Here is a 24,795-nt window from a genome sequence, read left to right on the forward strand (position 1 = left end):
CTTGCGGTAACAGTATATACAACAAAGAGTCCAGGCCAACCACCGTTCGCAGCAACCAATGCTCAGGGCAGTCACATAAACCGAAGCGTCACTGTCGCCATCTCAGCAGCACCAGTGGCGCCACAAGATTCAGTTTTGGGTCTCGTTCTACCATCAACACAACAGCGTCTGGTTTTGATAGCATTGATCTGACCAGTCTGGATCAACAGCAGCTCGCCTCGGACTTCGTCCCCATGTCAACCTCACGACTTACTTATCAAACCGTTATTACAGCCGGTGATCAACTACAACCATCTGCATCTGCCTCCCAACCACTTTCATCGTCTCTATCCGTGTCATATCAATTGCCTCAACCTCCCCCGGTAGCTGTCACGCCGACTACATCACTCTCACCACCCAACGGCAGCGGTCGATCATCACGAAACAGCACCCGCAACGCAGATGGCTTCACCACAACGAACTCCTCTTTTATATTCTTACCAACCACAAATGACAGTCCGAGTAATAGCAGAACTAGAGGCAAAAGCCGGAGGAGTCGTCGTCGTCGTCGTCACAATCACAACATAATGCCCGCCGGACCATTCCCGATACTGCAAACAAGTCATTTCACAATTGAGTATGAAGATGATCATAATGGTAGTGCTTGTGATGATGATAGTGTCAACCAGCAGCCACGTGATTTAGGGCTTCTATGGGCCGGTGCTAATGGGCGACCGGCTGAGTCGCCCAGAATGAGATATAACGAGCACGATGCCGAGGCGTTGCAGTTGCATGATGTGGGCAGTATATTGGATAATTCATCATCTAGGGGGAATCAGTCATGATTCAATTAATGGTACTGTGCGCCGGTAAATAATTCTTCTGTAATTAGAAATCTGATGAATGACGGACCAATCTACGTATACAATAAATACATCGGCGTATTGAATCGCCCTTCCAGTCTACCTACTGCTACGCTTCTTCAGCGCTGATCAAATCCTAAAGTCTCCAAATCAACCAACATCAAACCGCTTATTGTAAGTCCAACTCGCTTGTGTGAAATTTGTCTGACGTACGTGGTTTTCTCCATTCTTTCTCAATCCTAGACCGAGCATTGAAGCGAGCTGAAAAAACTGAATTGGAAATGTGGATCAATTCGAGATTTGCCCTAATTGTACTATTCCTCAGCCCAACCCTGGAACAGTCGGATGGTCTGTTAGTTCTAGGCGATCCTTTTATTTTTTTTTATGGAAACTAGGTTACAGAGTACATACATACATGTAAGATAAATATCAATGTTGCTTCCTAGGCGGATCACATACTCGTTCTTGGGGCCCTCATCGTTCTACGATACACAAGAAATAATATCGATGATCATCATTTTTGTATGAAATTCATTGCCACATCTTTTCAAAGCACTTGGAATAGTCCTATGTCTAATAATTGCCGGTCAAAAAAGATGTTCCATGTGACAAGACATTAAGATAAAAGACGCATCAGAAAAAAGAATCATGTATTTGAAAATGTGAGGGGTGAAACCATTTGTATAAACTAATTAGGTCCTGGAGAATTACACATAAGAGAAAAATTTCATATCAAGAAAAAAATCCAGCCAGCCCTCCTTGCTTACTGGAAGTATTTCCTCACTGCTTCCTGATTATCTGGATTGACACCCGCCAGAATCGCCTCTGCATTTATGCCTGTTGCTTGTACTAATCGTTTCCCGGCGTCAGCGACTCGCTTGGCTGTCTCGCCTTGCAAGGTTTCGTTGTCGAGGGCTTGTACTATATATCCAAATGCCTTGTCGGCGTTGGAGAGGACGGCGGGGTTTTGTCTATGTATGTTAGTATATTGCACGAGTTGAAATAATGAGGGAAGCCTTACTGGTCAATCAGCTCAGCGAGGAAAGAGTAGGCATATGGAGCAGCCTCCTCATCGTTTGTGATTGGCAACGTGTTGAGCCAGTTTGCTACAATCTCCTGTGGATTCTGGACCTTTTCGTTGTTGAAGCGAAGGATCTTGGCAATACTGGCTGAAGCATTCTCAGTAGCAAAAACATGTTCTTCTGTCCTTGCATGAGGATGTTGCGTAACCTGGAAAAGACTGGGGATAGCGGCAGCCACAAAGTCGGCGTATGCTGGACCACCCTTTTGAGCGGCAATACCGACACCGTATGAAGCGGCTTGCCTATTGGGACCATTGGAGTCTTGCAACCCGCGTATCAATGGCTGCAAAATATGGTCTTGGAAAGCCCAAGAATCAGGGCCGCAGAATTCAATCACATCATCCATAATGCAGGTTGCCCATTGGCGCTGTGTAGGATCAGTGCTGTTGATGAATGAATCATAGATAGGCATCAGGCGCTGCCATGTCGGCAAGAAAGTCGATCCCTGGTTCTTGAAAACGGCGTGGAACGCCTTGTTCATGTCGCTGAGAAGAGCCTGGTCGTCCTCAATAGCATAGGCGATGGACATGTTCTCCTCGTCGTTATCTTCGGCTTCTGCCTCCTCTTGCGCACGCTCCTTGACTCGGCTCTGGTAGTCTTCCAAGGACGATTGAACGGAGTCAATGAATGCTTGCATATGCTCTTGAGTCAAAGCGTTCTTGCCAACCACCTCGACGGACTCGTAAAAGCACTGGAACATCTCTGCAAGGGTATCAATGGCAGGCTCAGCGCTGAGAACTTCTATGATCTTTCCAGCGACATTACTCCAAATCTCGGCAAATCCGGGTGATTGAATGCCGTGGGCCTTCTTGTATGCATTGAGAAGATGGGGAATCAATTTGGCGGAAGACACACGAACAGGGTCGTGGAAGAAAAAGGCAAGCCCAGGAACGGCCACCTTCTCCAAACACTCGGCAACGTAGGGCTCAAATGATCCTTCCAAGACTTGAGCATACACTGCAAGAAGCTCAATGGCTGTATTCTTATCCTCAAGAAGACTCGTCCTGATACCAATAAGTTTGCCCTTCAATGGAATGAGCTCCCATCCTTCATCCTGCTCAACCATTTCGGCCTGTTCGTCATCTTCCAACAACTGAATATCGGCCTTGGCGGCAGCAAGTGTAAGAAGAGGTGGAACAACAGCACCCTGGAAAGGTACAAAGTCTTGACCAAGGACACGGCACATACGACCCCAGCAGTGAAGCAAGTATTGTGATTGAGGATCGTCGGAGTCTGTAATGTTCTGTTGAATCGCTCCAAGAAGATTGACCAAGTTGATTGCGTCCTGTCCCATCTTCTCCTTTCCGACAGCCAAAGCGATCAAAGTAGCACACTCCATGGCCTTAGCACGTAACAAGCGGTACTCCTTAGACTGCTCCTCCTGAAGAACCTTGAAAAGCAACGGCATCAATGTTTCATAGTACTGAGTAAAGGCTGCCTCTGCTGAATCTGCGATGGTGGCGATGGTAGAAAGAGCTTGTTCCTGAACGAATCGCTTGTCGGTTCGCAAAAGCTGGAGCAAGTGTTGAAGTAGGTCTCCGAGATATGGCTCAAGAATGCTCTTTTCGGCCTCTTCGCAGAAGTTGACCAAAGCAGCGGCAGCATGGGCCTGCACACGAGGTTCTGTAGAATCGAGAACAGGAATGATGTTGTTCAACACCACAGCATGGTATTTCTCCTGCATGATCCCGGCAAAATCGGTACTCATCTGACCAAGAGCGTTGCATCCTGCATACCTGACACGTGGGTGAGGGTCCTGAAGGGCGGGCACGACAAGAGCGAGAACATGGTCCAGTTCACTGATCATTAGATCACGGCAGCCCTCGGAAATAGCAGAGATGGCCATAAGAGCGGCATGTCGATCTCTCCAAGCGGAAGACGACATCATACGTGGGATCCAAGCGAAAGTAGCAGGAAGGATAATATCTCCACCAAGCTTGTTTGCCAATCGATCCATAGTCTGCTCACCAGCAACGTGGTTCAAGTCACTTTCCTCGAGCTCGAGCTGTCACATTACTCATTAATTAAATTCAAGAACAGCAAATTCCGAAACTCACATCTTCAGTAGTACCCCATTCCTGCGCGTCGTCATCATCAGCACCAACGTCTGTCATTAGACTAAGACATTGGGTAACCATCTCTGTAGCATAAGTTGGGTCCTTTTTGCACATATTCGGGGAGTATTCGGCGAACGTGGCTAAAAGTTCGAGCGCATTTTGTCTGACTTGGTCGCTAAGATCCTTCTCTGCGATGACGCTTATGCTAAATTTCACAAGGTTGTTGAAAAGATTCTTGAACATCTTGGGAGAGTACTCGGCTAATTCGACAAGGGAGATGAAAGCCTTGGAAAGTTCTTCGTCCTCCTCGGATTCCTTGAGAGGGGGAAGGATGTTCAAAAGATCCGGAGCAAGGCTGAAGAAACCTGCATGCTGTTTCTTCGGTATAGAGCGGAAGAGGGCAGAGAAAGCTTCCATTGCAGCAAGTCGCACCTAGACACGTTAGTCTCGCACTCTAGAGATGGAAGCGGGCGACGTACTGAAACGTGGTCATCTTTGAAACCCCTGCTGAAAACACTCAAAACTGCCTCTTGATGTTGTTTCTCGATGATACTAGGTGTGGTAGTAAAGATTCGGAATGCAGCTTCGCGCAAACCTGATTCGGGAGACTGGCTAGCTTGGAACAATACTCCAAGAAGCTCCGGCCACGAGTCGCCTATCCTTTTGTTAGCTGTTGTACGACCTGCCAAAAAGGCATGCAACGCACCATTATCTGTGTATTGACGGGCGATCTCAGCAATAGCATCGCCAATCTTATTCCTCACGTCGGGCAGCTGCTCGCTGCTGAGGCAACCAACAAGCTTCTCACGGATAGCAACGCGCTGCTCAGGGCTCAAATTCGAGAAACACTCCTTGGTGTCACCCGTGCGCGGGTCTTTGGTGTTTTTGGTAGCTATTCGTCGAAAAAGAACCGCGGCGAACGATCGTGTCTGTAGAAAACCGAGGTCAGATGCAGCCTCAAAATTCGAGTGAAACTTCACTTACAGCCGCGACTTCTGCTCCCTGCAGCTGTTCGGCCAATCCCATAAGAAGCACATCCGGACGGTTCTGAACCCAGTCATTGTTGAGCTGATCTTCTGCCTGCGATCGGATGGTATTGTCGGGGGTGGCCAAAGCCTGCAGAAGCTGCGAAAGGGCGGAGTGAATTTCGGGCGCGAGTAAGGACATCCTGACGAGCTATACCACCAGTTAGATTCGAGAAGTATAGTACACAAACGACAAACGAAACAATAAAGTAAAAACAATTGGGATGAAGTCGCGCCCGTTGCGGCGGGCGTTGTACGCTTTGGATGTTTTTGTTATTGAAAAGCGGGAACTTTTTTGCGTACTTTTTGACCCTTGAATTTATTTTTTTTCTGTCGAGGTGAGATGGGTATATCGAAAGCACTTAGACTGGAAGATCAATAAGTGTGTAAATATTTCGAGTAGCTTAGATGCAGTGTCTGCATCCCAGCGCAAAAGACAACCTGTCTTTGTCGTGACTCAAACAGGAGGCGGAGAGATGAGTGAGAGGTGAGAGATCAGTTTGTATGAAGTGGGATGAATGAATGAAATTCCGCCCGCCTCGGAGGAGCCAGCACAACACAATACACGCGATGCGTTCCGCGCTAACGCTTATCGGGCATAATTTGTCTACCCTGTGACTTTTGTAGTTCACTACATGTCCATGTATTACTCTTTGTAGGAGCTGGCCTGAATATTCGTTATGTGCATTTATTCGATCTATTCACAATTAAACTGCGTGACTGCTGACAATGTGAGAATGTGACAATGATAAGAAATAGAGATGCGATATTAATTAAGGCTACAAAACAATGAGAACAAACAGTCCTTAAAACAACAAGGATATCTATACGGTCCTCGACTTGAGGAGGGAATGCACAACGAGATTATCTACCACTTGGTCGGCTGAGTATGAAGACACCGGCAATCACTGCGGCAAGTGTGACAATAGCACCAGGCAACAAAAGATCGTTGGGTACTCCAGCAATAAGCTGCTCCTCGGGCAAGCGTTGTTGAGGAACGGCATGCTTAGTTGCCCTAGTCGATCGGCTGAAGTCTTCCTCCTCTTCGTCTTCTTCAATGTGTTTGGGGGCGCGCTCTTTGAGGACAGACTCGGGAGGTGTAGGAGGTTTCGAGAGAGCAGGCTGAGGTTCGACAGTGGCAGGGATAGGKGGCTGAGAAGGGTCGTGAACAAACAGGTCAACCTTCTCATGATGAAGTTTTCGTGCCTGGTGAACAGCGTCTGACAGGTCCTGGTCGGTGGTGATGGAAACGGTGTCTCCCTCGTTGTCAAGATAGCTCAAAGCAAATCCAGTGCTACTGAGCTTTCCATCCTCGACTGATGGTTCACCACCAACAGCTTCGGTTTCTTGGCCCAATTTAGCAACAACGCTCGCAACAAGCGCAGAGACACCCTCTGACAGAACAACATTCACACGGTGCACGCGGCCGCTAGGCGCCTTGAACTTGAATGCGAAGGGCGTGTTGACATCGTCGACGTGTTGTTCAAGAATTTCCGAATGCATGTCATCGCCATGGTGCGAAGCTGACTCGTTGGGCAAAACACTGTCGCCGCGATCAAAGCCAGGCTTGGTTGGGTCCGGGCTGAGGACAGATCGATGAGGGGTGTGTGGGCGATGACTGCCCCCGCCAGAGACCATAGAGTCGGATTCATGGTCCATGGACAGCCAGAACTTGTTCCAAGCAGGGCCCTCATCATCACCGGTGTTCATGGAGTTGATCTAGACAACATCAGTACTTATTGTGCAAAACCATGTGATATCAAACAAACCTGCTCGAGTGTGGCGTATGTCAATTTGAGCACATCAACCATGCCGACAATTTCACCAGCCTCATTCATGACCGGCAGGKTAAGATAGTGTCCGTCTGTCCTACAATCAGCAATCGTTATCGAATAGATCAATAATCAAAGAACGTACCGTGCATCTTGCGTAGAGCAGCCTGAATGCTCATATCGGTTGGCGCAAAGTCAGGGTGAGGAGTCATCACACGGACGACACTGCAAGTCGCAGGGTCGAGGCCAGGAGCGATGACACGCAGAACCACATCCTTGCTAGTGAAGATACCAGTAATCGAGCCCTGGTCTTGGACAAGAAGAGCGGTGGTATGATGCTCCTTCATCAAAGCAGCAGCCTCCTTGACTGAGGTTCGCACCGACACGGTAGTCGGTGGCATACCATCCAAGACCGACTCGAGGGTGGGACCGGACATTTTTTGACGTAGAGCTTCGACATATTGAATGATTTGCTGGGGCTGACTGGATCCGAGCTCTGATTGAACACCTTCCAATGCATCGTAGAGCTTACGGGACGAGCTGTATGCACGTTCGAGCTTCTCCATGGCGTCGTAGAAACATTTGGTAATATCGAGAATACCGGAGATGTCTTGGTTCTCATCCATGACAGGAAGATGACGGAAACCCTTGCGGACCATCAGGTCAAGAGCATCGGTGGCACTGGTATCAGTGCGAGCGCATAGAGGGTTCTTGGTCATGATCTCCGCAATGGTGACCTCCCTAGCCTTCAAGCCAGCTCCAACGACACGAAAAGCAAGATCCTTGGCGGTGAAAATACCAGCAATGCGTTCATCGTCATCAGTAACCAAAACACAGTCTTCTCGTTTGGCGGCCATCAACTGTGCGGCCTCGGCCACGGTGGTGTTGGGCTTGATCTGCAGAGCCTGACTGGGCTTCAGAGCCAAGACGGTTCCGGGGGGAGCTTTGCGATTATGACGAGGGCGTTGCACATGGTGACGCTTTTTGTTGAGGTCCGCCTCCATTTTTCTGCGAATGGCCTGTCATAAAACTGTTAGGGTACAATCTTTATGTCATAATGTAGCAAACAGCCTCAATAGACGAACCTCATCCCGCTTAGACTGATTCTGTCTCTGCCTACTGGCAGCAGTAGCAGAGCTTCCTACATCGCTTTGACCTACTGCCGAGTCAGGTTTGGGACGAGGAATATGAGAGGCAGACGACGGACTGTTGTTGATGTCGAAGTCGGGCATTTTGCCTCGACCAATGGTCTTGTTCGGAGTACCTCGAAACGTGCCAGTGGCAGACATGTTGTCGGAGGCGAGGCTAATGGCCCGTAGAGGGTTAGTTAGGATTATATATGTCGGAAGAACGAAATTATAACAAAGACAGTGTTGGCAAGCGTTGCATGTTTCACACGGAAGAAGGATAAACAATCCCTGGAGGAAGCCGTGGGTCGGGAGGGCACGGGGTTCCAATGAGTACAGAATGCGCTTGGCTACTCTAGGGTTAGATCAGTTCGGCGCCGTCACTGCCCCACTATTGCAGAAGCTCCTGAAAGGATGCCTTGCTGCCTTGCTGCCTCAGGAACCAGAGTAGATCCCGTGACTGCCCTCGCTTAGCTCCCACACACGGGGCAGCCACTGCAGAGGGCTGGCTTATCGACTAACCCGCCAACACCGACAATCGACAATTTGGAAGTTCCGCGACAACCACCTCTTTGCAGAACAACTTCCAAGTTACTGTTCGACCCGGTCGCCCATCCAGAAGTCAAAATGGTCAAGAAGAGAGCGTCCAAGTAAGCATGCACCATTTTTGTTTCGTCAATTGCGGATCTCGAGTCGACAATATATTGCATGCTTTGGGATACGCACACATCGAACCTGGTCGAAATGTACTAATGCGAGTTCTCTCTCTATAGCGGACGTAACAAGAAGGGCCGTGGTCACGTCAAGCCCATCCGATGCTCCAACTGCTCGCGATGCACTCCCAAGGACAAGGCCATCAAGAGATTCACCATCCGCAACATGGTCGAGTCCGCCGCTATCCGTACGTCTATCATTCTCCCTCGATACGCTATGAAATCTGCTGGAATGGGGTATTCGAAATATATGTCGAAAGAAACCGATCAATATCAAATTTACACGACATGAAAGAGCTGGGCATTCCACAGATCGCCATACCGTTAGAGTTCTACTTGGAGGAATTGTGGCTAACATGTGGTTTCTTCAGGTGATATCTCTGATGCTTCCGTCTTCACCGACTACGCCGTCCCCAAGATGTACTTGAAGCTCCAGTACTGCGTCTCCTGCGCCATCCACGGCAAGATTGTCCGGTACGTCTGACCCAGCGATGTGCCCGCAAGATACACCGGGCCTCGAAATATACACACAACATCGGAAACCACAAAAAGCTAACAGAAATGGATAGTGTTCGTTCCCGCGAAGGTCGCCGCAACCGCGCCCCCCCTCCTCGTATTCGCTACAACAAGGATGGCAAGAAATTGAMCCCCCAGCAAGCCGCTAAGACCGCCTAAATGAACTTAGAAAGGGATATACTCCAATGAAAGTTGTATTGTTCTCTTTTGTTTGTTTGCATTTTCCTTAAAAACGGCTTTTTTATTATTTTACCATCATGATGAACTGGGAAATGTGACGGATATTTTTTCTTTTGAACAAAAAAATGAAAAGAGGGAGTCCGGCAGCGCGAGAGTGTGAGTGAATGTGTCGGAGAGATTGAAGTGATTTTCGGTCTCTTCCGAGAGGAGGATTCTATTAGAAGGGAGCTACAAAATATCAATTCTTCTAGACCTCTGAATGTCTTGACAATGATTTTCCCTTTTATCCAACATAACAAAAAGATGGGATTCTAGTCCATCGAGAAGTAAACTTTAAACTTCTCGATATATCTATCAAGATTGACTCCAATCATTACGTATTTCCTTGACGGTAATAATTCAGAAAGACTTCAGTTCTCGTTATACGTTAATGACGTTATGGATACAAATACCCCTTCTCAAAATAATTTCCATAGATATCAACCACTCCGCTCCTCCCTTTAGGCGTCGGGTTACGTATCACTTTTACTTCCCCCGGCCAATATCCTTCTGTATGTAACGGAAGAGCATAATGCGCAGGTTGACTATCAAATGGTGACGGGCAAGGCGAGGACGCCGAGGTAGAATGGCGACGACTAGCCTGCTTGAGGTCCTCGAATTCTTTCTTCTTAGTCCGTCTGAACGATGCCAATGCAGAGACGAGGTCGATCTCAGGCTCGTCTTGGACTGAGGATCGAGGTATCGGCTGCTGTCGCCTGAGATTCGAGGAGTCTGAGCCTTCTAGCTCCGAGACGCCGGAGTGAATCGAGTCATCGTCAGAGACGAGACGGACCCTTTCATTTAGTATGTTTGTCGCAATTTCCTCATGCGGCTCAGGAACTCCGCACTCCTCGTTCCCAAAGAAGCTAAAGTCGTTTGTGGCAGCGGACCAGAGACGCTCAGAATCAGAATCCCCTGTCGTCGACTTCCAGCTGATTTGGCCATTTTGATGTGGTTTCCAGGGACTTAGAGCTCTCGGGGGATCTACGTTTCTTTTCACTGATGGTGTTATCTCCAGAACTAGACATTCAAGCGCAAACAAAGATCTGGCGTGTTGTTGCTCAGCCTTTGCGCGGTCGCGGCCTGGCGGGAAGGAGTAGTCTGCTCGTGCTTGGAGCTTTGCGAGGAGCATTTCATCTGAACATGCGGTTATGAAGCGGGTCAGTGAAGATAGAATAGGGGAGCTCGATGAGACGTGAGAGGGCACATCGGTGAGTATTAGGGTCTGGACATGGCGAATATGAGATGGATGCAGGTAGGGAAACGTTGTGCGATTCTTTCCATGCCGTAGGGTCAGTACTTCAGTCTTTGGCCGTTTAGCTAGAAGCTCTTTGATTTTTCGGCTGCGTTGGGTTGATATACTACCTCCTTCATTTCGGGTGTGATAATCTTCCAGCAAATCTTCATCCGCAGGGAGCTCGGGGATTGCCACTTCAGCAGCAAAAGCTGAGCCACGGCGCGGAAGCAAAGGTTCATCGGGGTATTGATTACTTTTAGCTACTAACTCGGGACGAGTTAATGAAGAAGATGGTATCGAAGTGTCTTCCAATTCAAATAAAGGGACATCTTCAGCAGGCATTTCGTATATCTCGTGTGCGGTATCCAGCTCAGCGTGATAGTGATGAATGTTCGACTCCTCAGCCGGCAACTCAGGTAGGAGCTCGGTTATAGAAGCCTCGCTCGTGGCTGGAGCATCTTTGGTAACGATTGCATGGTTCACTCTGAGGTATGTCAATCCGTCTTTGGCGTATGCACCAAGTATAGGGACTAGCTTCTCGGCTCCTGGTACTGTATTGAAATCAGTTTTGGTACCAGGTGGAGAAAGGAGAGGCTGGTCATCTTTCAGAGTCTGAGCAGTGTCTACACTCCCAGCGTCAAGAAGATGGAGTCTCTTGGACGCGAGCAAAGCCGCAACACCTTCGACTGTGAGCCGATTGTCCGAGATATACAGATGAGTAATTCCAGACTTTGGCAAATTCTCGAATATAGAACGACCTGTAAGAGGGCGTGTGAGAAGATCGAGAAAGTCTATGTCCAGGCCAGGATTTTGCAGCAAGACTGGAGCATGGGTCGGGTGGTATTCGTCCGCATTGCTAGTCGCCTCAGTTGTCCCTTTCGGCGCGAAGCAAGCCTGCAGGAGTGACCTCACGCTCCTATCTGTCAGCACATTGTTCCGGAGATCTAGTAATCGAACGCGAGTCCCGATTGCATTTGCCAAAAACTCGGCATCAGTATCTTTCAAGCCTATTCCTCGTAGTTTTAATACTCGCAAGTCTGGTAGCTCGCTCAGAACAGATAACACAAGCCTGTCTCTAGCAGGTGATGTGCGGGACAAATCCAAATACACCAATGCAGGAAACCGAGAAAGAGCAGTCGCAATTCCAATGGATGTCGTGTTCGGCTCTCCTTCCGCTAGAAGTAATCGAAGGTTGTATGGACGATAGGCTTGTGTCTGTTCGGGGTCTGAAGGAACCTTGAGACTGATAGTCGCATTATGATCAAAAAAGGGCAGTTTTGATACTATCAAAGACTGCAGACGGGGCAGATAGTCCAGTAGATCTTTGAGCCACGGCGCGCGTGGTCCACCATATATCTCGGACAACGCCGGCGGTAGGTGCAGTGTATGAGTCAAATTGCGAACTTCAGGTCGTGCATGCGGTAGGGTTCGTTTGAACCGGGTCAACGCAACGTAAACGGCATCATTCTGGGTGCCGAAATGTGATGCTGGGTCACCCCAAAGATGTGGATTGAATATTGCATGCCATCGTCGACTCACCAGCGAGGCTGAGCACAGATCGGCCGAGGGGATGTAATCTGCTATTATGGCCAGAGCATCTTTCATGATGGCATGCTCGTATGAAGGAGGTATGGCGTCCATACTGTACAAACCGATGTGTTGTGGATCTTATATACCTAGGTAGGTCCCGCAGCAGATCGAAAATCATAATATTTAGGAGCGCTCCACGAACGAACGGACGCCCGGCGCGGAATACGTCTTTGTGCAGCAGTCTACATGAGTAGCTGCATTAATGAAGCATCTCTGAACAGTAATTGGGTCGTCGCAGAGACTAGACGAGGGTATCCGCAACCAAGAGGCGATGGAGGTGGGTGAGTTGTCTGCTCGGCCTCAGCCTCAGTAGACCCCGTGACGTCACTTGGTCAGCGGAGCGCTTGCTTCATAGATTGGCCAATGAGAGTGCCAGGACGAAAACACACAGAAGCATCCATTGGAACGTTTTGACAGGAACAGGTAAAGCTTCATTTGATGTTTGTTAGCATTTGCCTGTCTGGATTTATCTTTTTGTTTATTTGCTGACTTATTTCATGATAACATTGCTCGAGCGGCATAATAAAAGCGGGTAGCTCTTTGCGCGAATCTATGCCATGCAAAAAGTACGCACATCAATAGAGCTTGATTAGTGTCTTCCCATATTCAACGTCCCAAAACAATTTGACTTCCCATATAGAATTTATACATAGTATGTCGCCTAAGACACTGTCGTTGAGTTTACTTTGATAAGAGATGCACTCGATATGACAGAATGGTCTGAATATACTTTAGCCAGTGACGTCAACGGCAGAGGTACGTCAGGACCGTAAACAGCTAGACTCAGCTGCCTTTAATATCCTTTTAACAACCATGCCAATCACCTATTATTCTCAGTTGACCTGACAGACACTATAATAGCACTCAACATCATCCGCATCTCTCTTCGCTACGATGGAAACCTCCCAAAAATCCATCCGTGTAATGCACTACCTTAGCGAATTCCTCGACCTCGACGCCCAATCCTTCACCAACATCGCCGAATTCATCGCCCTTATACAAGCCATCCGCGAAGGTCTCAGTCGCATCGATCCAACCTTTTCCGTCTCCGACTTCCACATCAATTTGTTATTTCTGTCAAAGCTCCAAGCGCATCCGAAATGGAACGATTGGGCGCGGAATATGCTTCGCAATCAGCGGGTAAACGTCTCCGATTCGAGCAAGACTATGTCCTTTTCGGAACTGGCGGAGTTAGCTATACAGCACGAGCGAGATATAAAGGGGAGGTCGAGGACGAGGGCGAAGCACGCTGAAAACAATACGGGTCGGTTGCAGAACTACACGCAAGAGGAGATTAATTCATTTGTTATTCGGCAAATGCGCCACACCCATAACAGCAATAATCCCCAACGTTCAGAACCAGCTACACAATTCAAAAGACATAGCAAACGACCAAGCCAGGAAGAAATCAATGAATTCGTCGTACGGCAAATGCGTGAAGAACAAGAACGCAAGACCAGAGCGCGAAGCAAATCGGAGCCGAAACCGAGTAATCGAACCGCAGCCGCGACGAGAATAGAGGCTCATCGAACGACCAAAAGTGCGGACGATGATGATCAGTTTACGAAATGTGATACGTGTGGCAGAGTCACTCATGCCGGACAAGAAAAGTGTCATCATCATCAAACGACAAAAATGGATACGAAGCTGCCGGTGGTGCAGGTCCCACGAGCGAATTTTTTCCCGAAGAAGGTTGAATTTGTGAAGAGGACTGCTGGCGGGTTGCCGACGTATCGCACTGGGTTTGCGTTGACTTAGTAGATGTTACAAGAGATAGATTTGCTGGGAAATGGGCTAGGGATGGCGAGGGTAAAGGCGTGGCGTTGTGGGATATATCGTCTCATGTTTGATTGTACGATGTTATGAATGTAATGATGGATGGGATCATCAGTGTTTACGAACTAGCAAATATGTACATGTAATTTGATATTTTTTTTACCCTTCGAGACTTCACACTAGCCCTAACCTAGTCACACCGACTAAATAGTCTTCGGTCCATTAACAGCCAAACCAAAGAAACCAAGTTGTTCCGTCAACGACTCTCTGAGGGACTCGTCTCTCTCATAAGGCACATCGCCTGACATTAMCTCCATCTTCCGCAAACGAGCCTTAATGACGGCACATGTCTCTGCCCATGCACTTATTTGTCCCGCTAGACCCTCCCCGAAACTGTATGGTCGATCTGGTGTGCGAAAGTCAAAAGCTGTCTTCAAGTCAACTTCCTGGCTGTAAGGAGGCGATTCGCGGGCGAGCATCATGAATGGTAGTGCACGAGACAGGAAATAGTCTCCGTTTAGCCCTTCGTTCCTTTCTGTCTCGCTGATAATTCCAGACTTTGCAAGTTCTGCCATTCTCTTGTTTTTTGCTGCTTGCAGAGAGTGCCCATGGTACTCATATGCATTATGCAAAGGTAGCAAAGACCATGCATTCCCTGTCAACCCATGACATACATTTCCACCCTTCGATAATAACCCCTCTTCCCAAATCTTCTCCGTGCCTAGACGAATAGCACGATCCCATTCCGGCCTCCAGAACCGCTCCATAAATGAAGCCTTCTCATAGATCATGCCCAACAAAACAAGCAAACCAGGCGGACCGTGACACAACTGCACAAAAGGTGAAGATCTCGTCGCCGCATCGGGACGATCTGGAATAGACATGGGGAAATGCCCCTCTTTGCCTATACAAATTTTGCAAAGACTGGTGACTGTGTCTGCGATGTCTTGTTGCTGTTCATCTGAGAGATCGCACGAGAGTAGCATCGTGAGGATCCCGGTTGCGCCATGCATGGCGCCGAGTGCGTAGTATCCCTCCATCCATTGCCACATGAGAGGTAGAGCGTCTCTGGAACCGTATAGCTTGACAAAGTCCTGGGAGCCTTGCTTACCTCCTGCGATAATCGCATCGACAAGTTTGGGAATGCTCTGTGAAGCTGTGTCTAAATGTGCTGTAATAGGTCCAGATGTCCCAGTCACATGCTTCTTCAGTGTAAGTAAAGCCCATAGCAACCCTGCTCGACCGAAGATGAGCTCGTCACCACCCAGTCTAAAGCCCTTGAAAGTATAAACTGGACCGTGAAGAGTCGCTCTTTCAACCGCTTGAGTAAAGAGCCTGAAATCTTCTGGATCTGGAGTCAGGTCTGCCTCTGGTCGCAAATTGAGTTGTTCGCAATAAGCTAAGACTCGCATGAATGACGGCCCTACATTCGAGGCCAAGGCGGATAGACGGCCATCGACAAGTTCGATATCTGTCGGCGTCTGTATGATCAAGTCGGACGCTATTTGAAAGTAATCTTGATCTGTTTGTTGTTGAATGGATAATCTCTGGCGTTCTAGTCGTAAAAGCGAAAGAACGATTCCTGGTGTTCCGCTGTAGATGTTGCCGTAGGTGCTGGCATCTGTTAGACGTTGACAGTTCTTTGCAATAATGTCTACACTGGTTTTGATGGCTAGTTGTAGCTCTTGTAGCATGCTTTCCAGACTCGCCTTGCTGATTTCCGATGGCTGCAGCGTATTGGGATAGAATTGTGGTCGCGTTGGTTCCATCTTTGCTTGTTGAAGAGTCTATAGCTTCGGAGGCTGCCTCACAATTCTAGGAAATTTTTAGCTATAATGTATCAACATGGGCACATATAGCTGAATGCCGATCCATTTGGGCTCCAACCATCCCCGCTCAAGCAAAGCAAAAGTGATATGCGGTGGATCTCGATACACTGCCTAGATGGCGGAGTTCCGCCATTCGGTGGTGTAGGATATACCACGTAGACAACCATCTGGCAGCGAGACTTTTGGGCTACCTCATATCGCATGAGTAGCTCAATAGGTCAGCTCTAAGTTCCGAGCTCAAATTTGAGGCTGTCCTAAAGAAGACGAATGGCCAACCCAAGGAAAAGGGGGACTAAAGAGCGACAACGGCGTTATACTGTAAATGGACTAGCTGCCAGGAGACGGCAAAGATGTTGGCCTGAGGTGGTGGGTGTCGAGCTAACCCAATACAGTGTAGCAGTGCACCACGTGACAGCGGTACGATATTTTCTCCCGCGCGTTCAGATTGTTCCGGACTGCAGACTACGGAGCGTTCTTGGAAGTGCTGCAACGATCAGACAATCCAAATTCCCTTGAGCCGAAGCCCTAACTACACGCTTGGTTCTGCCATCCTGGTAATGTTCCTTTGCTGCTATTTGTTTCTGTGTGCATGTATTCCCTGTTTCTTGCAATTGTATTCACTGCTATTCTGCTGATAGCTGAAGAATGGCCCCCATGCCTCGCACACCGTACTTTAGAGTCTGGATACCGCGACTAACACGGCAGGTCTATATAGTCCCGTGACTTGTGTCGCGAGGGKGAGGAGCCATGCCCGGCGTCCATGAAGATATAGGATCGGAGGTGATCCCGAATCCGCAAGAATATGCAGGGACAATATGTCCTCGACAATTCACTCTTAGGGATCGGGTGACCGTCGCAACGCTGGTGCCATTCATCTCGGTGGCTCAAGTCCCCCACGGTCTATTGGGGTATCTCTCTGACCAATTGAACAAGGAGATCGAAAAGGGCGATACATATACCATGATTGACCCGATCCCGCTTGAAAAGTTCGCGCCGTGGTGGTTTGCCAATATTGGCGCTGTTATGCTCTTGGGCGATATTCAAGACGTACATGATGTCCAGCTTATGGAACACAGTGGCACCGACTGGACAAAAGTGTGTCTGGGAAGCTTCAATATTAGACCGAATTACCCGGGTCGTAGCAGTCATGTGTGCAACGGTATGTTTTTAGTCACGGATGCCTCCCGTAACAAGGGTGTGGGTAAGTTGATGGGAGAGGGTTTTCTTGAATGGGCGCCGAGACTGGTAAGCGTCCTGCTTCTGGCTGGAGATCATTGCTCATTAAAAATTCTACAGGGCTACACATATTGCGTGTTCAATCTCGTGTACGAGAGTAACATCGCTTCCTGTCGCATGTGGGATTCGTTGGGATTTAAGCGTATCGGCAGGGTCCCGGGTGCTGGCCATTTAAAGTCTTACCCAGGTCAATTAGTGGACGGCATTATCTATGGACGTGATCTCAGCCTCGAGGGTGACGAATCCATCACCCAAGAGAGGTTCGATAAGATTCGTTATTACTTGAAACATGCCAAATACCCCCGAGGAGCAGACCGTGCCGAAAAGAGTCGCTTGAGGAGCGCAGCAACGCACTATAAGCTCATTGGCGGCGAAGATGGAGAGCCAGAAAGGCTGATGCTCAAGGATAAAGAGGTTGTCTCCGATCCTCAGCAGCAGTACGAAATAGCTCGGGAGGTTCATTTGGAACAACATGGTGGCATTAACAAGACTACGGCTACGGTGGCATTGAAATACCACTGGGTCCGCATCAAGGAGACAGTTAGTCGAGTTATTCGCGACTGTCCTAAGTGCAAGGAGGCTTCCAAAGCTCCTCCTGTATTGAATGGCGGAAGAACTTCGGAACCTCCCAGTATCAAGCCTATCAGTGAGATTGAGACTGCTGTTACGAACAGTCTGATCTCACATACGGAGCATCTGATGGCAGATGCAACCCACGTCCACGCCAGTCCCTTCACATCAACGCATACGACCGAAGTACATACAATGGCAGATGACAGCTTACCCGACTATACGCATCTACCCCTCGATCCGCAAATGATTGATATGAACAGTCATCTCTCCCGCTTCCAGCATCATCACAGTATGTCCACGGGATACGATCAAAGCCATGGTTTGCCTCATGCGGTGTTTGAGGACGAGCTCAGGGCTCATCACCACAATGAATATCAATCTATGGTTACGGATGATTCCGAGGCGGAGGCGTTGCAGGGGGATGCCTTGAATTTGGTGAATACACAGTTGACAGACTCGCAACATGAACAGGAAATGTTGTCTAGATATGTGGATCGATCTGATGACGAGCTTGATTTCACTTGAGATCGATGTTGGTTGACATGAACGGTGCTTTGAAGGAGTTTCGGGATGTACATAGAACATTTAACCCATATAGCGTTACCATCTTTGATATTTCCATATATTCTAGCTTGCTAGCTGCACAAGTCATTATTGACAGGCCGTTAAAAGGGGTGGAAAAACTCTCCTGTGATTGGGTGGCTGCCGACCGCCCGCGGAGCTCCATCAGAATTTTGGTGAGCATCCTCCGGCGAGACGAATTAAAAAGCAACCCCGCGTTGAATCAACAAGAGGGAAAGACTTACGAACGAGTCGTCTTGTGTACCATCGACACTTTATTGTTCCATTTTTGAAATTCGTTGAACTTTTTGCAGTACTATTCTTATAATCCTCCAACGCACAAACCATGGCCTTTGCCGGCCAAACACCCACAATTATTGTGTTGAAAGAGGGTGTGTGACCTATATTTCTTTGACGATTATCCAAGACTAAACTCGGCTTGTACTTTGCAGGGACGGATGCTTCACAAGGAAAAGGTCAAATCATTTCGAATATCAATGCTTGCGTTGCGGTGCAGTCGACCATCAAGAGCACTCTTGGTCCATACGGAGGTGATTTGCTGCTTGTCGACTCCAACGGCAAGCAGACCATCACAAATGATGGCGCAACTGTAATGAAGGTACTTCTATCCCGTTACTAGCTTATTACACCGAACACTAAGCTCTACTTGTCAGTTACTGGACATCGTCCACCCCGCAGCCCGTATCCTCACCGATATTGCCCGCTCGCAAGACGCCGAAGTTGGCGACGGAACAACCTCGGTCGTTGTTTTGGCCGGAGAAATTCTCAAGGAAGTTCGGGACTCTGTTGAGCAAGGCGTCAGTACGCAGACAATCATCAAGGGTCTTCGACGAGCCGGGGCCATGGCAGTCAACAAAATCAAGGAGATTTCGATCGATATGTTGGAAGCTTCCGGCAGCGAGGAGAAGAAGATTGAGACTTTGAGACGCCTTGCAGGTACGGCGATGAACAGTAAATTGATTAAGAGGAACTCGGAATTTTTTACCAAGAGTAAGTACAGTCTCCAGGGTTATATCGAGCAATCTAACACTGATTTATAGTGGTCGTCGACGCCGTCCTGTCCCTCGACCAAGATGACCTCAACGAGAAACTCATCGGCATGAAAAAAGTCCACGGCGGTGCTCTCCAAGATTCGCTCTTTGTCGACGGTGTCGCTTTCAAAAAGACCTTTTCATACGCCGGTTTCGAGCAGCAACCCAAACACTTCAAGAACCCCAAGATTGTTTGTCTGAATGTCGAATTGGAACTGAAGAGTGAAAAGGACAATGCAGAGGTGCGAGTGGAACAGGTCTCTGAATACCAGGCTATTGTGGATGCAGAGTGGCAGATTATCTACAATAAGTTGGAGGCTCTTTACAAGACTGGAGCCGAGGTTGTACTGAGCAAGTTGCCTATTGGTGATCTGGCTACACAGTATGTCTACGTCCATTTTGGTAGAGGAAGCTAAGTTGCTGATGATTATAGGTACTTTGCCGACCGTGATATATTCTGTGCTGGCCGTGTTGCTTCAGAAGATATGGAGCGTGTCTGCCAGGCAACCGGTGCTTCCGTACAGTCTACTTGTTCCGACATCCAGGAGCGCCATCTCGGAACATGCGGTGCCTTTGAAGAGCGACAAATCGGCGGCGAGCGCTTCAACCTCTTTTCAGATTGCCCGGCAGCCAAGACCTGTACACTCGTCCTACGTGGAGGCGCAGAACAATTCATTGCCGAAGTTGAGCGAAGTCTGCATGACGCCATCATGATCGTTAAGCGAGCAATCCGCAACCCGACCATCGTCGCTGGTGGTGGTGCCTGCGAAATGGAACTGTCTGGATACCTCCACGGCTTCGCCGATCGCAACGTCCCCCACAAACAGCAAGCAGTCGTCAAAGCCTTTGCCAAGGCTCTTGAAGTCATTCCTCGACAGCTTTGTGACAACGGTGGTTTTGACGCAACCGATATTTTGAACCGACTACGCACTGAGCACCGAAAGGGTAACGTCTGGGCTGGTGTGGACTTTGATCATGAAGGAATCCGGGATAATATGGAGGCCTTTGTCTGGGAGCCTAGTCTTGTAAAGGTCAATGCTATTCAAGCTGCCGTCGAGGCTGCTTGTTTGATTTTGAGTGTTGATGAGACTATTAGTACGTCCAATGCACCTTTCGACTTGTGACAGTTGCTAACATGCGAATAGAAAACGAAGAATCTGCTCAACCCCAAGCTCCGACACGAGGCCTACCACCCGGTGCAGCTCAGCGGGCTCTTGGTGGCGGACGTGGACGGGGCATGCCCAGACGATGAGGTTGAAGCATTTACATCAAAAGTACGAAGGAGAGAGCTCGTATGAGAATAAGAAAACGTATGCATTGCATGTAATATGTGGTTTTATTCTAAAATACATACATAATGATATTATAGATTGACAAGTAGTTCGATTGACTTTTTCTCAGTCGTGTCAGATCTAGTACGTACATATTTCAAAATGCACGAGGAAAATTTTACAAGCTACGTATGTCATAACTGTCATAGCCATGATGGCACACAGAAGCCCAATGAAAGTAGTCTGCAAGCCCCTGCAGTGCAAGTTTCTAGTTCGGGGTTCCCGTCGATAAGTGGCTATGCTCATGTGTCTTGCAGTCAAATGAAGAAAATTTTTATTGAAAATTCGGGTTCTGGTAATATAGAGCCAGGCCTAGAGCAGAATTGATTTCCGAGATTCGTTCGGACTTCTCCGTACTGACCTGTCGTGTCAAACTACTATAACAGACAGAACTAAGAGTAGTAAACATAAGGCTGGAGATTTTCACCCTGTTGGCGCTGGTGATTCGCTGTCGGTTCAGCTGGGATGCTCCTGGCGTGGTATAGTGTATTGGCTTGTAATATTACAGCGACGCCTTATAGAAGTAGCGTATATCTGTGTAATGAAATACATGAGCCTACCCCACTCCGCGTGTTCCTCCTTCTGATCCGATGCGCTAGTCGAGTCCGGACATCACTACATAGTACGTACAGGAATCAGAGTCAACCACATCACAATCACCTTATCATTACTCAGATAATACTTCTTCATCCTTCCTTCCTCTCTTTCGAACGCAAATCGACTGCTTCTTTTTTTCCTTTTGAATAAAACACCACACGCAATGTCCTACTACCCTCCTCCTGGTCCACCTCAGTATGGAGGTGGTGGTGGTTMCCCGCCGCAGCAACAATMCCCTCCAAATGGCTATGGGCACCCACCACAACAAGGATATCCGTACGCTACGCTTCATTTCGTACGATGTGTGTGCAATAGTGAGACTGACTTCGTGTTGTAGTCCACAACAGAACTATGGCGGCTACCCCGGCCAGGGCCAGCAGCATTATCATCATACGCCGCCGCCTGCCCACGCCGGTTATGGAGGATATGGCACTCCATCTCCTCAGCCTTATAACAATGGTGGATACGATGTAGGCCACCTTCTAACCGCTGCGATACTTGAGTTGCGCGTCAAAATGTCACAAGTGCTGATAAAATTATAGCGACCTCCACCTCAGGCGCCCGGATATGGCGCTCCATCACATTCTCCCCATCCATCCCATGGCAGCGGGTATGGCAGACAAGGTATGTCATTCTATTTTCATCGCCATTTGAATGGTACTGTCGAGCTAACATCACATAGCATACGGTCACCCCCCGCCCCCGCCAAACGAATCTGTCGCGTTCGGTCAAGGAGCCCCGCAAGGCTACAACTTTCGCTACTCACAGTGTACCGGGAAGAGAAAAGCGCTACTAATAGGTATCAACTACTTTGGTCAGAAGGGCCAGTTGCGTGGATGTATCAACGACGTAAAGAACATGTCCTCGTACCTGAACCAGGCCTTTGGTTATGCAAGAGAGGATATGGTTCTTCTTACAGATGATCAGCAGAACCCCATGAGTCAGCCGACGAAGGCTAATATTTTGAGGGCGATGCATTGGTTGGTTAAGGATGCGCAGCCGAACGATTCGTTGTTTTTCCATTATTCTGGTATGTCTCTCGCACTTTGGCAGGAAGGGTGATTCTAACGAGGATAGGTCACGGTGGTCAAACTCCCGATCTGGATGGTGATGAAGATGACGGATACGACGAGGTTATCTACCCGGTTGATTTCCGTGTTGCAGGACACATTGTCGACGACGAAATGCACCGCATCATGGTCAAGCCGCTCCAGCCCGGCGTTAGATTAACAGCCATCTTCGATTCCTGCCACTCCGGCTCTGCTCTGGATCTACCATATATCTACTCTACCCAGGGTGTGCTCAAGGAACCCAATCTGGCCAAGGAAGCTGGCGCAGGTCTTCTCAGCATCGTATCGTCCTACGCACGCGGGGACATGGGCAGCATGGCCTCCGCGGCAATGGGCCTCATCAAAAAGGCCACCAAGGGCGACGGCGCATACCAAAAGACGCTTCAGACCAAGACCAGCCCGGCAGACGTTATCATGTGGTCTGGCAGTAAAGATGAGCAGACGAGCCAGGATGCCACGATCAACGGTCAAGCCACCGGAGCCATGTCCTGGGCCTTTATCAATGCGCTTAAGAAGAATCCTCAGCAGAGTTATGTGCAGTTGCTCAACAGTATTCGTGATGAGCTTGCTGCAAAGTATTCTCAGAAGCCGCAATTGAGTTGCAGTCATCCTCTTGGTACGATATAACCTTCCTGCCTGGTTCCACTGCTGGCTCTGGTCCTTTTTCTTTTTATTTCTTTTCGGATACTAACATTTCAATATAGATACCAACCTCCTCTATGTCATGTAAATATGCCATGCACATCTTTCCGCTGGACATGGAAATAATTCGAAAAGCACGATCGATCGCTACGTCTACATTCTTGCTGCCCCTCATTTGCGTTGTTTACAATGATACCGGCGTTTTTTGCTTGTTGTCTTTATTCATACGAAGCTCGGTTTTGATATGCATTGTTTGCTTGTTGGTTTTGCGGCTAGGATGGATCATAGGGTTATGTTTTTTTTTTTTTTTAGCAGGGAAAATTATGTAATAATCGACTGGAAGCATATATCACGTTCTAGATCCTGCCTGATAGTCTGTTCATTCACTTTTATTTCGTAGTATGGAACATTATTCAAGGAGTGATTACCATTTCTTCGGCGCAGATATTACTGTCCGCGAAAACGATGCAGTCAGAGAATCATTAGCCTTCCGTTGCTTCTTCGCCGCGACTATACCCGTCCGATCTGTTACCGGAGTTGCGTTGATGATGTTATCGAATGCTTCGTCGTCATCGTCGCTGGCCTCCGCAGAGCCGGATTCTGAGTCTGAGTCTATCGGTAGTTGTTTCGATGATGTCGATATCGATGTAGGTTGTGGAGCGCTGGACGAAGGTGGTGGTTGTTGCTCTTGTGGCGGTGGTTGTGAAGTCGGATTCTGAAAGCTCTTCGAATTGAGAATCTTGCGTCGGATTTCGGCCATTTCTTCTTCGTCGTCGGAGTCATCTGAAATCGCAAAGGGATCTTTATCTTCCTCCTCTTCCGCTTCCCCTTCTCCATCCTCTTCGTCATCATCGTCTTCGTTGTCCTCGTCATCAGAATCAGGAACCTCCAAACGATTCGTGTTCCCTCTATGCCACATATCATCCGCACCACCCGCCTCCCTCTCCGCGCGACTCTCATTATACTCCCTCTCAATCTTGTCCAGCCATTCCTCCTCCGTGCGCTTGATATCCTCTTCACTCGAACACGCCGCATATCGTTTCAGGAGTTGTTGGTTGATTTTGATGAATGCCTCGCCGTACGAGAAGTGTGATAGTACTTGCTCCGCCCAATCCTCGTGGCCGCAGATGTAGAAGCAGGCTGCCAGTGCTTCGACGCAGTTTAGGCGCCACGGGCGGCCATAGTTTACTGAATTGGCGGCGATGAGATATGGCACTATTTGAATCGTTAGCTATAGTTTTGTTTGCTATGGTCCCGGCTCTCCGTACGTAGTCTCTCGCATTTTCCTCCAATACGAGACCAGGGGACTTCCTTGACGCGGACCCACGAACACTCCACCACCGCAGCGCCATATTGATCCAGTAAATCTCTATCCGCGGGAGAAAGCACATGTTTCGCATTCGGCCTTGACAAAAACGCGTTAGCGAGATCATCCATGCGCATTCCAAGAGAGAGAACAAAAGACTTACGAAATCACAACCCCAGCATGCTTATGTCCAATCTGCAACTCCCTCATCAACCCAAAATTCATCAGCCGTTTTCCTGAGCACCGTTTCGGATCGCAATGCCCCAAATCCCAGCATGCGGCCTTGAAAGCTGGTCTCGTTGCGCCGTTTTCTGAGGCATCGTCGTTATTCTCGTCAGCGCCGCCGCGGGGCGAGGGACGGTGGCGGGGTGGTCCTGACTTTTTCCCGCCGCGGGAGAAGTTGTCTTTTTTGTGTCGGACCATTTTGTCGAATGTGTTGTTGAAGAATTACTGAAAACAGTCAAAATCTGGTGTGAAACGAGTATATTGAGCGTTTGGTAACGTTGCAAAGGTTGGATTAAAAAGATGTTGTACGTAGACGCAGAGCCAACCGTAGCTCAGCCCGCCCGCCCAAGATCCACCACATGGAAACACCCGATGTAAGCTGTCCATTAACTAAACAACAATCCATCCGTCTGACTG

The 24,795-nt window shown here is 48.6% G+C and overlaps 10 protein-coding genes across 10 annotated transcripts; 5 read left to right on the forward strand and 5 right to left on the reverse strand.

The window, feature by feature from the left end:
- Positions 1–1,605: 1,605 nt before the first annotated feature.
- Positions 1,606–5,148, reverse strand: BHQ10_000187 (uncharacterized protein; the record flags this gene model as incomplete). Its single annotated transcript, XM_040873953.1, has 6 exons — positions 1,606–1,813; positions 1,864–3,929; positions 3,982–4,413; positions 4,461–4,636; positions 4,688–4,910; positions 4,966–5,148. The coding sequence occupies 6 exons, from the start codon at positions 5,146–5,148 to the stop codon at positions 1,606–1,608; spliced, it is 3,288 nt and encodes a 1,095-aa protein (XP_040728692.1).
- A 722-nt stretch (positions 5,149–5,870) lies between these two features.
- Positions 5,871–8,010, reverse strand: BHQ10_000188 (uncharacterized protein; the record flags this gene model as incomplete). Its single annotated transcript, XM_040873964.1, has 4 exons — positions 5,871–6,725; positions 6,776–6,870; positions 6,924–7,797; positions 7,864–8,010. 4 exons carry the CDS (start codon positions 8,008–8,010, stop codon positions 5,871–5,873), a joined length of 1,971 nt encoding a protein of 656 aa, XP_040728693.1.
- Positions 8,011–8,532: 522 nt separating this feature from the next.
- On the forward strand, positions 8,533–9,293 carry BHQ10_000189 (uncharacterized protein; the record flags this gene model as incomplete). The annotated part of the gene is made up of 4 exons (XM_040873975.1): positions 8,533–8,555; positions 8,679–8,806; positions 8,990–9,092; positions 9,188–9,293. The coding sequence occupies 4 exons, from the start codon at positions 8,533–8,535 to the stop codon at positions 9,291–9,293; spliced, it is 360 nt and encodes a 119-aa protein (XP_040728694.1).
- Positions 9,294–9,750: 457 nt separating this feature from the next.
- BHQ10_000190 (uncharacterized protein) lies at positions 9,751–12,231 on the reverse strand (the record flags this gene model as incomplete). The annotated part of the gene is made up of 1 exon (XM_040873987.1): positions 9,751–12,231. One exon carries the CDS (start codon positions 12,229–12,231, stop codon positions 9,751–9,753), a length of 2,481 nt encoding a protein of 826 aa, XP_040728695.1.
- Positions 12,232–13,074: 843 nt separating this feature from the next.
- BHQ10_000191 (uncharacterized protein) lies at positions 13,075–13,938 on the forward strand (the record flags this gene model as incomplete). Its single annotated transcript, XM_040873997.1, has 1 exon — positions 13,075–13,938. The coding sequence occupies one exon, from the start codon at positions 13,075–13,077 to the stop codon at positions 13,936–13,938; it is 864 nt and encodes a 287-aa protein (XP_040728696.1).
- Positions 13,939–14,159: 221 nt separating this feature from the next.
- Positions 14,160–15,725, reverse strand: BHQ10_000192 (uncharacterized protein; the record flags this gene model as incomplete). Its single annotated transcript, XM_040874008.1, has 1 exon — positions 14,160–15,725. One exon carries the CDS (start codon positions 15,723–15,725, stop codon positions 14,160–14,162), a length of 1,566 nt encoding a protein of 521 aa, XP_040728697.1.
- An 807-nt stretch (positions 15,726–16,532) lies between these two features.
- Positions 16,533–18,119, forward strand: BHQ10_000193 (uncharacterized protein; the record flags this gene model as incomplete). The annotated part of the gene is made up of 2 exons (XM_040874019.1): positions 16,533–17,030; positions 17,082–18,119. The coding sequence occupies 2 exons, from the start codon at positions 16,533–16,535 to the stop codon at positions 18,117–18,119; spliced, it is 1,536 nt and encodes a 511-aa protein (XP_040728698.1).
- Positions 18,120–18,501: 382 nt separating this feature from the next.
- On the forward strand, positions 18,502–20,459 carry BHQ10_000194 (uncharacterized protein; the record flags this gene model as incomplete). The annotated part of the gene is made up of 6 exons (XM_040874030.1): positions 18,502–18,547; positions 18,608–18,774; positions 18,830–19,166; positions 19,217–19,589; positions 19,641–20,302; positions 20,353–20,459. 6 exons carry the CDS (start codon positions 18,502–18,504, stop codon positions 20,457–20,459), a joined length of 1,692 nt encoding a protein of 563 aa, XP_040728699.1.
- Positions 20,460–21,298: 839 nt separating this feature from the next.
- Positions 21,299–22,935, forward strand: BHQ10_000195 (uncharacterized protein; the record flags this gene model as incomplete). Its single annotated transcript, XM_040874041.1, has 6 exons — positions 21,299–21,411; positions 21,473–21,605; positions 21,678–21,759; positions 21,818–22,165; positions 22,213–22,821; positions 22,910–22,935. The coding sequence occupies 6 exons, from the start codon at positions 21,299–21,301 to the stop codon at positions 22,933–22,935; spliced, it is 1,311 nt and encodes a 436-aa protein (XP_040728700.1).
- Positions 22,936–23,271: 336 nt separating this feature from the next.
- Positions 23,272–24,576, reverse strand: BHQ10_000196 (uncharacterized protein; the record flags this gene model as incomplete). The annotated part of the gene is made up of 3 exons (XM_040874052.1): positions 23,272–24,062; positions 24,116–24,252; positions 24,317–24,576. 3 exons carry the CDS (start codon positions 24,574–24,576, stop codon positions 23,272–23,274), a joined length of 1,188 nt encoding a protein of 395 aa, XP_040728701.1.
- Between the last annotated feature and the right edge of the window lie 219 nt (positions 24,577–24,795).

This window comes from Talaromyces amestolkiae (genome assembly GCF_001896365.1).
Source record: "Talaromyces amestolkiae strain CIB chromosome Unknown scaffold1.1, whole genome shotgun sequence".
In the NCBI taxonomy this organism is placed as follows: Eukaryota; Fungi; Ascomycota; class Eurotiomycetes; order Eurotiales; family Trichocomaceae; genus Talaromyces; species Talaromyces amestolkiae.